General features: G+C 47.1%; 1 protein-coding gene across 2 annotated transcripts in view; it reads left to right on the top strand.

Moving 5' to 3' along the window:
- CRYBB1 (crystallin beta B1) overlaps positions 1-5047 on the top strand; it is a 37596-nt gene extending 32549 nt beyond the window's left edge. For both annotated transcript variants that reach the window (XM_006147880.1, XM_006147877.1), the window contains 2 exons: positions 1339-1481; positions 4780-5047. In XM_006147880.1, the coding sequence (XP_006147942.1) occupies positions 1339-1481; positions 4780-4963 (327 nt within the window). In that variant the 3' untranslated portion in view covers positions 4964-5047. The remainder of the gene's footprint in view (positions 1-1338; positions 1482-4779) is intronic.
- The last annotated feature ends 6578 nt before the right edge of the window (positions 5048-11625 follow it).

Here is an 11625-nt window from a genome sequence, read left to right as displayed (position 1 = left end):
ATAGAAAAAAAAACTATCAAAAAAAAAAAAAAAAAACCTCAAGGTCACCCATGCATAAATGTGAGAGAGTCAGTCAGAATTTGAACCCAGATTTGGGTTCCACCAGTGCTGCCCAGTGCCCCCAGGCCAATTCATAACTCACCCAGTTCATAAGCAATTGCTAAAGGGCAGCTGGTGAAACTCCTAATGGCACAAGGACATGGACTGAGCTCAGAAATTAAATGTTTCTCTGAAAAATTCTCTCTTTGCTGGCTGTGTGACATTTTATCAAGAACCTTGACCTCACCGAGTCTGTGTCCTTGACCATAAAAAGAAAAAACAATCAATTCAGGGACCAACTGGGCCCACATGGGAAGGTCCCTTGTTCATTTCCCGAAGCCTCCCTGTACATGCCGGGCGTGTGTGCACACCATGTGGGGGGAATGGCAGTGTGAAGAGCCTGTTGGGGGTATCTGTCTATCCCTGTCTTAGTCTCTGTCATGGAGAAATAAATCTTTTTTAAAAAGGAAAAAAGTAATTTAAAAACATTAAATGAACAGGGGCCAGCTAGGTGGCATGGTGGTTAAGGCACTGGGCTCCCACATGGCTGGCTGTATAGTTTTGAGTCCCAGACCTGGTGTCTTGAAAACCATACATGTGTGTATATGCCCAAAATCCTGAGAGGAGAATGGAGGAGAAGGGACTATGGTGTGGTCCTCCCCCTGAAGGGTGATTTCTCACTTTTCCTGTCTGTCTCTCTGTCTCTCTCCAGAGGGCATACAAGCCCTAGAGCAAAAGAAGAAGAAAGAGAGAGGGAGGGAGAGAGAGGAAGGAAGGAAGGAAGGAAGGAAGGAAGGGAGGGAGGGAGGGAGGGAGAGAGAGAAAGAAAAAAAGAAAGAAAGAAAGGAAGGAAGGAAGGAAGGAAGGAAGGAAGGAAGGAAGGAAGAAAGAAAGAAAGAAAGAAAGAAAGAAAAGAAGAAAGAAAGAAAGAAAGAAAGAAAGAAAGGAAAGAAAGAAAGAAAGAAAGAAAGAAAGAAAGAAAGAAAGAAAGAAAGAAAGAGAAAGAAAGAAAGAAAGAAAGACATTTTATCGAGCACCCAGTGTACGGTCAGGCATTGGACTCAGTGCTCTACATGGATTAATCCATTTCATCTTCTTGACAAGCCTCTGTGTAGGAGCCGTTATCCTCTTTTCACAGACAAGGAACATCTTTCCAGGCCAGACAGTCGCAATCCCAGGGGAGTCCCACGGTGGCCTAAGCAGACCCAGCTCTCTCTCTCTCCACCCCCAGAAAGCCCCACTAGGCTCCTTCTCTTTGCCCATTCATATGGGCACGCCTGACCAACTTCTCCTTGCCAGGACTCCCAAGAGCACAAGATCTGCCTGTTCGAAGGTGCCAACTTCAAGGGCAACACCATGGAGATCCAGGAGGACGATGTGCCCAGTCTCTGGGTCTACGGCTTCTGTGACCGCGTGGGCAGCGTGAGGGTGTCCAGTGGAACGTAAGCATGCTCTGGGGCTCCATCCCTGCTCTGAACGCAGACAGCCTTGGAAGGCTGCCCCCTTACGCGATAGGAATCAGATTTCTAGGAAAGGCCTCGGCCCCTCCCACAGTTCTCCCAGCACTAGTGCAGGGAGCCTTATTCCTCCCGGAGCAGAGCTGGACACTGCCGCCTTCCATGCCTGTGGGAACAGGTGTGGTCGCTGGTTCTAAGAAGCTGGAAGATGGAGGAACTAGAGCTTCTAAACCCCGACTGGGGTAGGAGTAAGCCGAGAGGGGTCAGAGCTGATGCAGAGAGATGAGTCTGGGCAAAGAAAATGTTCAGAGAAACGGGGAGCCTCTGAGAAAATGAACAGAATGAGTTCTGAACTGCGGATTTGAATAAGAGAACCCCAACCCTGGAACTGACATACTAGGAAACCTGGGTGAGCCATGCCCCTCCCCGCATCTTGATATTGTCAGCTATACAGTGGACACACCAGACTCCCTAATACACAAGGGCCTCTTCTGTTCTGGACTCCCAGAACGTGAAGCCTTTAAAACAGAAGCCTGTGACACTTTCTTCCCCTTGTCCATGGGGGCACTGGGAAAGCCAGGTGTCCCAGGAGGTCAATTCGGCATCTCCCTGCCTCCAAATAACTATGCTTGGCCTCCGTTAGGCAAATATAAGGCTTCTGTCTCTACTGCCCAGAGCTCCTGTAATACCATCGGGGCCCTGACCTTTTTATTGTTCTCCCCTCAACCTTGTACCCTTGCCATTCAAGCCACCTGAAATATACTGAGCTTTGTCTGCGAGTCAGGCACTGCGCTAGGCATTCTGGGAAAGGCAGAGAAGAATACAGTCATCATTTATAACGGCTTCAAAGAGCTTACTCAGCCTAAAGGGAAGCCCGAGGTACTGGTGAGAAAAGGTCCAATAACACTAGGTAAGAGATGGTCTAGACATGATGTTGGTGCTTCTGGAGGCCAGAGGAGGAAGGAAATTTCTGGGACCTGGGTCTGTGCACTGCAGGAATAGCAGGTCAGAGGTTTATCCGAAATGGAACTTAAACCAGGCTTTGAAAGATGGTCAGGAGGTCTGGGAGAGGCCGGAAATGCCAGGCAATGACAGAAGTTAAAAATGAATTACCAGACCAGCAGGTGGCATAACAGTTACATCTCTGGACACCCATAGGGCTAACCACGGTTCAAGTTCTGGACCTGGTGGCTTGAAGATCATGGCAGGGGTGCGTGCGCACATGCGTGTGTGTGTGATCCTGGGAAGAGGATGGAGGAGAAGGGATTGCAGCATGGCCACCCCTGGGGCGGGTGATTTCTCATTTCCCTCTCACTGTCTCTGTCTCTCTCCAGTGAGGGCATGTACCCTAAGGCAAAAACCTCTTTTAAAAAATTTACCAGGGCCAGTTCTATAGCCAGGCAGTTAAGACAGCCAGATCCCACATGGCTGATCATGCAGTCAAAATAATGACCCCAGCAGCATGAAAAACATGCTTGGTATGTGTGTGGAAGTGCCCCAGATCCCAACAAAGTGGAGAAAGGGAGGAGAAGGGATTGTGGTGTGACCATGAGCTCTTTCTCTCTCTCCCTTTTCTTTGCTCTCTAGCAAATACACATGCCCTCTGGCAAAAAAGAGAGAGGGACCAGCAGTTGGCATAATGGCTATATCATTGGACTCCCATGTAGTCGACTGTGGTTCAAGTCCTAGACCCGGTGGCTTAAATTCATGCTGGGGGCGTGTGTGTGTGCCCAAGATCCCGAGAGGAGAACGGAGGAGAAGGGATTGCGGTATGGCCACCCCCTGGGGGGGGGGGGCGATTTCTCGCTTTCTGTCTCTCTGGCGAGTGCACGCACCCTATAGCAAAAACCTCTCCAAAAAAAAGAGAGAGAGAGAGAGAAGAAAAGAATCATCAGTAATAATTTCTGTGAGTGTTTAATGAGTACTGAGCACTATGCCAACCACTTTCAAGGAGTAGCTATTGTGTCTTCATAAGAACCGAAGAAACGAGTGCATTATCATCCCCCCATTTCAAAGACCGTAAACTGAGGTTCTGACAACTCAGCTGCCTAGATGCTCACAGCTGATACGTGGCAGAGCTAGGATTTGAACCCACACGTGTCTGGTACCAGAATGCGTGTTCGCAAGCACTACCCACCAGCTTCCTCACATACAGAGGAAACCTGTGTTCTGAAACAAGGGTTCTTTCCCCTTATTTGCGTCACTGCTCACCAGTCACCCAGCCCTGTCCTTGTTTCCGTTGATTCTGTCCTTCTCTGAGCCCCAGGCCAGCCCCTCCAATGGCGAAGGCAGTGTGTATTAATGTCCTTACTCCGTGCAAGCCACAGGCTGAGCACACACTTTTAGTGCATTTCCCCATGTGCTCCCAAGACACCTGTAATAAACCAGCCACTGTGGCCATGCCCACTTTATTTATTTATTTATTTTGGGAGAGATTTTTGCTACAGAGCGTATGCGCTTGCCAGAGACAGAGAGAGACAGAGAGACAGAAAGCAAGAAATCACCCCCCAGGCGGGATGGCCACGTTGCAATCCCTTCTCCTCCATTCTCCTCTTGGGATCTTGGGCACACATGCACACATGCATGGCATGAGTTTAAGCTACCTGTTCCAGGACTTGAACCACAGTTGACTACATGGGAGTTCAGTGACATAGTCATTACGCTAACTGCTGGTCCCTGCCCACATTATGTTTTAAACAACTAATTTTTATTTAACATTGTTTTTATTTATTTATCTATTTAAAATTTGACCAGAGTGAGAGAGGGAGGGAAAGTGACAAAGCAAGCTGCCAGGTCTAGGACTTGAACTGTGGCCGACCATATGGGAGTCCATCACCCTTAACTACCACACCACCTGCTGGTCCCCCTATTTTAAAAAAATAATGATTTTATTTGACTTTATTTATTCATTTATTTGAATTTGACCAGAGAGGGACAGAGAGAGAGAGAGAAAGTGAGAAAGCAAGCTGCCGGGTCCGGGACTCAAACCATGGGCACTCATGTGGGAGTCCAGCACCCTTAACCACCACGCCACCTGCCGGCCCCCATGCCCACTTTCTAGAAGTGGAAACTGAGGTCTGTCAGAGTGGCAAAGACCTTGCCTGAGAGTACACAGGAGGCAGGACAAGGCCAGAACAGCGGAGCCCCGGGTTATGCAAGCCCGAATACCCAGAGGTGGAAGGAGATGAAAAGCAGACTGCAGAGCTCCATGCAGGGTGGGCTGGTCTAGGTGGGGGCAAGCGCCGGTGGGGTCTCCACGCTGTCCTTCTTGCTTTCCTCCCAGCTGGGTCGGCTATCAGTACCCCGGCTACCGTGGGTACCAGTACCTCCTGGAGCCTGGCGACTTCCGGCACTGGAATGAGTGGGGGGCCTTCCAGCCACAGATGCAGGCCGTGCGCCGCCTGCGTGACAGGCAGTGGCACCGCGAAGGCTGCTTCCCTGTCCTGGCTGCAGAGCCGCCCAAGTGAGTCCACATTCGCTTCCGCTCCCTTGCCCTGCCCCTTCCCTGGGCTCGGTTTCTCCATCTCTCCCAAGCAAATAAAAGTTCCTAAAGCCAAAATGTCTCCTGAGATGTGTGCCTCTGGTCCCAATTTTTAGGGGGACGCGACTTCAGTCTTAATTATGACAATAATAAAAATGGTGAACAATGGAAAGTTTGATATAGGGTCAGAGGTGGCGTGGAGGTTAAGGTGCTGGATCCATCATGTGGCTGACGACATGGTTCAAGTCCCAGAACTAGTGGTGGCTTGAAAAACACATCGGTCGTGTGTGTGGTGCGTGCATGTATGTGTGTGTGTGTGTGTGTGCGCGCATGTGCCCCAAATCCCAAGAGGATAATGGAAGAGAAGGGAATGCAGCCTGGCCATCCTCTCCAGGGGATGATTCCTCACTTTCCTTCTCTTCCTCTCACTTTTTCTCTCCAGTAAATTCACATGCTCTATTAAAAAAAATACATTTTAAAAAAGTTATTTATTGGGAACCAGCAGTTAGCGTAATGGCTATGTCGCTGGACTCGCACGTAGTCGACCGCGGTTCGCGTCTCGGACCCGGTGGCTTAAATCTCACGCCAGGTGCATGTGTGTGCGTGCCCAAGATCCCGAGAGGAGAATGGAGGAGAAGGGATTGTGGCGTGACCATCCTCCCTGGAGGGTGATTTCTTGCTTTCTGTCTCTATGGCTCTGTCTGTCTGGCGAGCGCACACGCCCTATAGTGAAAACCTCTCCAAAAAAAAAAAAGTTATTTATACACATTACATTAATATGTGGTGGTGGGGTCTTCAAAAAGTTTATGGAAAGTGAATGTTCTTTTTTTTTAGAATTATTTTATCTAACTTTATTTATTTTCTTATTTATTTTAATTTGACCAGAAGAGGGACAGAGAGAGAGGGAAAGTGAGAAGGCAAGCCACCAGGTCTGGGACTTGAACCATGGTCGGTCATGTGGGCGTCCAGTGCCCCTAACCACCACACAACCTGCCGGCCTCAAGGAAAATGAATGTTATTTAAAAAAAAAAAAGGTTGTGACCAGCAAAGAGCAAAATGGTTATGTTGTTGAACTCCACATAGTTGACCCCAGTTGAGTACTAGACCCAGTCGGTGGCTTAAAACTCACGCTGGGTATTGGGACCAGCAGATGAGATAATGGTTATATCACTGGACTCCCATGTAGTCATCTGTGGTTCACGTCCCAGACCCAGCAGCTTAAAACTCATGCTGGGTGCTTCTGCATGCATGCCCAAAATCCTGAGAGGGGATTGGAGGAGAAGGGATTATGGTGTGGCCCTGCCCAGTGTGTGTGGGGGTGATTTCTCGCTTTCTGTCTCTCTGGCAAGTGCATTGCGGTCTATACCAAAAATCTTTCTTAAAAAAAAAAAATGCATGGCTGGGCCAGCAGGTGGCATAGTGGTTAAGGCACTGGACTCCTACATGGTAAACTATGTTTGAAGTTCTGGACAAGGCGGGTTGAATCTTACCAGGCACATGTGCAAGTGAGCTCAAATCCCGAGAGGTAAATTGAGGAGAAGGGATCACAGTGTGGCCATCTCCCACAGGGGGTGATTTCTCACTTTCTGTCTCTCTGTCCCTCTATGTCTCTCCAGCGAAGGCATGTGCCCTATAGGAAAATTTTTTTTTTTCGAATAATGTTTACACCAACCAAAATAAACTCATGACCTTTTTGAAGTCCCCTCATATTTTGAAGTCCTCTTTGAAGTTGGTATTATAATGTTTCCCATTAAACATGTGAGGAAATTGAGTCTCAGAGAGGTCAAAGTGACTTGCCAAGGTCACACAGCTAGCAAGTCTAGATTTGAACTCAGGGCTTCTAACTCCAGAGTCTTCCATCTTCAATGAATCTGAGTTTTCAATTCTAGTCTTCTTATGCACCACTCTCAAGATTCTTTTTTTTTTTTTTTGGAGAGGTTTTCACTATAGGGCATGTGCACTTGCCAGACAGACAGAGACAGAAAGCGAGAAATCACCCCCCAGGGGGGATGGCCACGCCACAATCCTTTCTCCTCCATTCTCCTCTCAGGATCTCGGGCACGCCCCCACGCCCGGCGTGAGTTTTAAGTCTGGGTCCAGGACGCGAACCGCGGTCGACTATGTGGGAGTCCAGCGACATAGCCATTATGCTAACTGTTGGTCCTCAGGATTTTTTTTTTTTTTCCCTACCTGCATGCCACCTGGTCTGCTATTTACTTAATGTTTTTATTTAAATAGACATCCTATTTCATGCTTGGATGCATTGATTGGTAAATAAAACCTTACAATGCTACGGGAAGTGGAAAATCAGTATCATATATCACAGAGCAAAAGCAATCATATAAATAAGTCAAATGCTATTTAAAAAAGGGCAAGTATTGAATTCCTGGCAGACACTACCTATGGAAGGCTCTAAGCCTGAAATCTGCTTGCTCTTTGGCAAAATGAGTGATTAGCAAGCGTTAGATAAAAGTATGAAAGATGTGCTTGCACTAGCCTGAAATTTTTCCCCTTGATTTAATCAATGAAGATTGAAAAGAGTATTATTTTCTTGTGCCTGATTCATTGATATTTAATCCTGGGTCCAGGTTCCACCTAGAATCATCTTTTTGGGAAATGTCCACGAGGCACCGTTGATTCCCATATCAACAGCTAGCATCGATTGATTGTATTAACCATTAATCTGCACAGGAAGCCTGGAGGAATGAGGGTATTGCTATGGATATCTTCCTGGAGGAGAGAATATTGGAAAGGAACGTTGAAGGATGGAGCAGGAGCTTGCTTGGTGGAGAATGAGAGAGGTGATATTCTAGGCAAAGCAAACAGCAGGGCCCTTTCTATCCCATATGGCACCTTGGTACCAATGATAAAAAGATGCCTCTTCCTCAAGTCGTTTTACAGCCACCCGCCAGAAATGACTGGTACAGATCTGTGATGTCTATTAACGTGAACGTGACCGTCTTGTGCTGTACCCAACATGCACAACTGTACTTGGCATCCCTTGGTGTCTCTGTCACTCAGCAAAGACACCAAAGGGATGAGAGAGCTTGGGCCCAGCAAATCTGATTGAGCTGGGAGTAGTAGCTAGGTCGCTGTATTGGCAGAAGAGGGGGGCTGGGAAGGGGATGCTGATTGTGGCAAGAGATAAAGCTGTCAAGAAAGGTGGGGCCTGATGACACCCACTCTGTGGTTTTTCTGAGCTCCAAAATCGAGGCACCACCTCCATAGCCCTCCGTGGGTCTTATTCTCTGAAATACTCACTTTCTCTCGACTCTCTACTCTCGCTAGTAACAGCCACCTCCACTTCCAGTTTGCTCAGTATCTTGAACTAGAAGGCAGGGTTGCCTGGAGCCCAGGATTCCTGGGCAGAATCAGGAAAGAGGAGCATTCACCCTGTTAGAAGCCAGAGAAAAACTGGACCAATTGTTTCCACTCCCTGGGAGTTCGTTCCTTCTGAAAGCTGAGAGTACAGATGTTCATCCAGCCAAGATTCCCGGGGGCCAGAGTTCCAAGGTCCTCTAAGATTCAGTAATTCACCTCTAAGTTTCTATGATCCTCTGGTGGCAAAGTCAAACTACATGGGTTCCCACCCTAAGTTCCTAAGAACTGGGAGAGCAGCTCTAAAATTCTACCAAGTGGTGTCAAACCTTGCCATGACACAGGTCACCTGACATTACCTTTCATATTTCTTCAACTCTTTGCTCTTATGGATGGTAAGCTGCACCACAATTCTATGGTCTGAGAAAGGAAAAGGAAAATTGTGGCTTATTTATTAAAATATAACATAATAACTATCTTTTTTTATTTTAATTTTTAGATTTTTGCCATGGGGCATATAGGCTTGCTGGAAAGAGAGACAGTGTGCAGGAAAATGAGAAACCATGCCCCACCAGGGGGAATGGCCATGCCACAAGCTCTTCTCCTCTATCCTCCTCTCAGGATTTTGGGCATATATGCGCACATGCCTGGTGATTTTCAAGCCACCGGGTCCAGGACTTAAAGTGTGGTCAGCCATGTGAGAGTCCAGCACCTTAACCACTATACCACCTACTGGCCCCCACAATTGGTATCTTTTTAAAAATTATGTGCGCATGTGCACGTGTGTATGATATTTTCAACAAGGTCTCACTATGTCATGATTCTACTGCCTCAGCCTCCACAGTAGCTGTGACAACAGGTGTGAGCCACAGCCCATTTTTTAGGGTGGGCTGGAATTTAACCCTAGCCTCTCATTTGGCCTGGGCCTACCGAGCAGCAGTGTCTAGGTATAGCATGCATCATTGTGGCTGGGCCCACAATTGCTTTCTGGCCATTCAAAAGTTTTACTTTCTACTTACTGATAAAATTATGAGGGCCCAGACAGTGGTGCAGCAGTAAAATGTGACACCCTATGAAGCCAACCTACACAGAAAGGTTCCAGGTTGTATCCAGAGAACTCACTGAGGATACCATGTATATGTGCGCCTGTGGTCAGGGGCTGAGGCAGGGAGTGGATCAAGGCAACAAGATGCTCTTGGGAGTATTGTCTTTCTATTTCTCTCTTTGTCTCTATCACTCAGGGAAGAAGTAAACAAATAAGCCTTTTAAAAAGTTCAAAGAGGGACCAGCAGTTGGTGTAATGGCTATGTTGCTGGACTCCCATGTAGTCGACCACAGTTTGATTCCCAGACCCAGTGGCTTAAACTCATGCCAGGCACGTGTGCATGCGTGCCCACGATCCCAAGAGGAGAATGGAGAAGGGATTGTGGTGTGACCATCCCCCTGGGAGGTGATTTCTCACTTTCTGTCCCTCTGTCTCTCTCTGTCTTTCTGGTGAGCACACGTGCCCTATAGCAAAAACCTCTCAAAAAAAAAAAAAAAAAGGTTCATAGAAAATGGATATACTATGTGTGGATCTTATTATTATTACTTTTTTTTGGCACTGAAATAAACTAGTACTTTCATTTTCCAAAAGCTTTTTAAAGTCCCCTCATACTTTGGACTTACTGAGACATAACAGGATTTTTTTTTCCCACCAGTGGATCAATCTGGTAGCTCCTAAAAAAAGAAAACAGCAGAAATTCATTAAAGTTAGCCCTAAAACTTTCTGCATTCATAGTCCAGATTTTGTGCATTGCTTTCAACTCAAAGATACTCATATTTTCTTACAAGTGTGAACATGTGGGAAAAAACGTGCATATTACCACTGCTGAAATAAGACGCACACGCTTGGTAAAGCCAAGAAACAAAACCAGAGCAAAATAACAAAGTCGTTACGTTGCATTTAATGTATTATTTTGCTTAAATATTATTTATAAATAAAACATGTAATGAAGAAGAGAGAACAGGGGCCACCAGGTGGTGAGGTAGTTAAGGTGCTGGACTCACACATGACTGACTGTGGTTCAAGTCCTGGGCTCGGCAGCTTGAGAATCATGCTGGGCCCATGTGCGTGCATGCCCAAAATCCCGAGAGGAGAATGGAGGAGTTGTGGTGTGATCTTGCCCCCTGGGAGGTGATTTCTTACTTTCCCTTTCTCTTTCTTTCTCTGGCGAACATGCACATCCTATGTTAAAAACCTTAAAAGAGAGAGAGAGAAAACATGCAAAAATTGTGAGTAAAAAGAAATAATATAGATATTTAAAAGATAAGAGAAAATAACATGTAAGAAGGCCAGAAGTGAGTCCAATTCAGGACTTAGGAAACTGCTGCCCCTCCCAACCGTTGGCCCTTGCATGGGCCGTGACACTGGCTACCAGAGGTTAGGGATGGACCGTGGTGTAGGACCCTATTGGGTATACCTCTTCCCACCCTCTTCTTCCTTTCAGAAGAAATGAATAAATTTTAAAAAGGAAAGAATGGGGAACCAGCAGTTGGCATAATGGCTATGTCGCTGGACTCCCACGTAGTCGACCGTGGTTTGCGTCCCGGACCCAGTGGCTTAAAACTCACGCTGGGCGCGTGTGCATACATGCCCAAGATCCCAAGAGGAGAATGGAGGAGAAGGGATTGCGGCGTGACCATCCCCCCTGGAGAGTGATTTCTCGCTTTCTGTCTCTATGTCTCTCTCTGTCTGTCTGGTGAGCGCACGCGCCCTATAGCAAAAATCTCTCCAAAAAAAAAAAAAAAAGGAAAGAATGAAAGAAACTTGGTTTTCTTTCCAGAGGTCTTAGTTCTAACATGCCTCTTGACGTGTGTGCTCTCACCACCTGGGACAGAACATCAGAACTAATAGATGAAAGTCACAGCTTTGCTTTGAAACTGAAACTTCGAGTTTCGCCGTCATCAGATGTTCAACCCAAGAAATGATGCAAGTCTGATATTTGAGAGAACGAGGGGGGCTGGACTTACTGAGTGGCCTTGGAGGCCAAAGCCTTCTCGGGGTTTCTTTATGGTAGCTTAGCCCTGCATGGAGTTTTTCTAAACACTGGCTTTAGAATTCAATGTAGGGGTCAGCCCCTTGGTCTAGTGGTTAAGGGAGCTGGCTCCTGCATGGATGACTGTGGTTCAAATCCTGGCCCTGGCAGCTCAAAGGACATGCTGAGAGCATGTGTGAGCATGCCTCTAATTCCAGTAGGATGGAGAAATGGAAGAAAAGGAATTGTGGGGTGACCATGCCCCATAGGGGGTGCTCCCCTACCCCACCTGTGAGTGCCTGCCCCTCTGGAA

Source organism: Tupaia chinensis, unplaced genomic scaffold, assembly GCF_000334495.1.
Source record: "Tupaia chinensis unplaced genomic scaffold, TupChi_1.0 Scaffold000226_1, whole genome shotgun sequence".
Lineage (NCBI taxonomy): Eukaryota > Metazoa > Chordata > Mammalia > Scandentia > Tupaiidae > Tupaia > Tupaia belangeri.
Note: the sequence above shows the minus strand (reverse complement) of the source record. Positions and strands in the feature narration are given on the sequence as shown.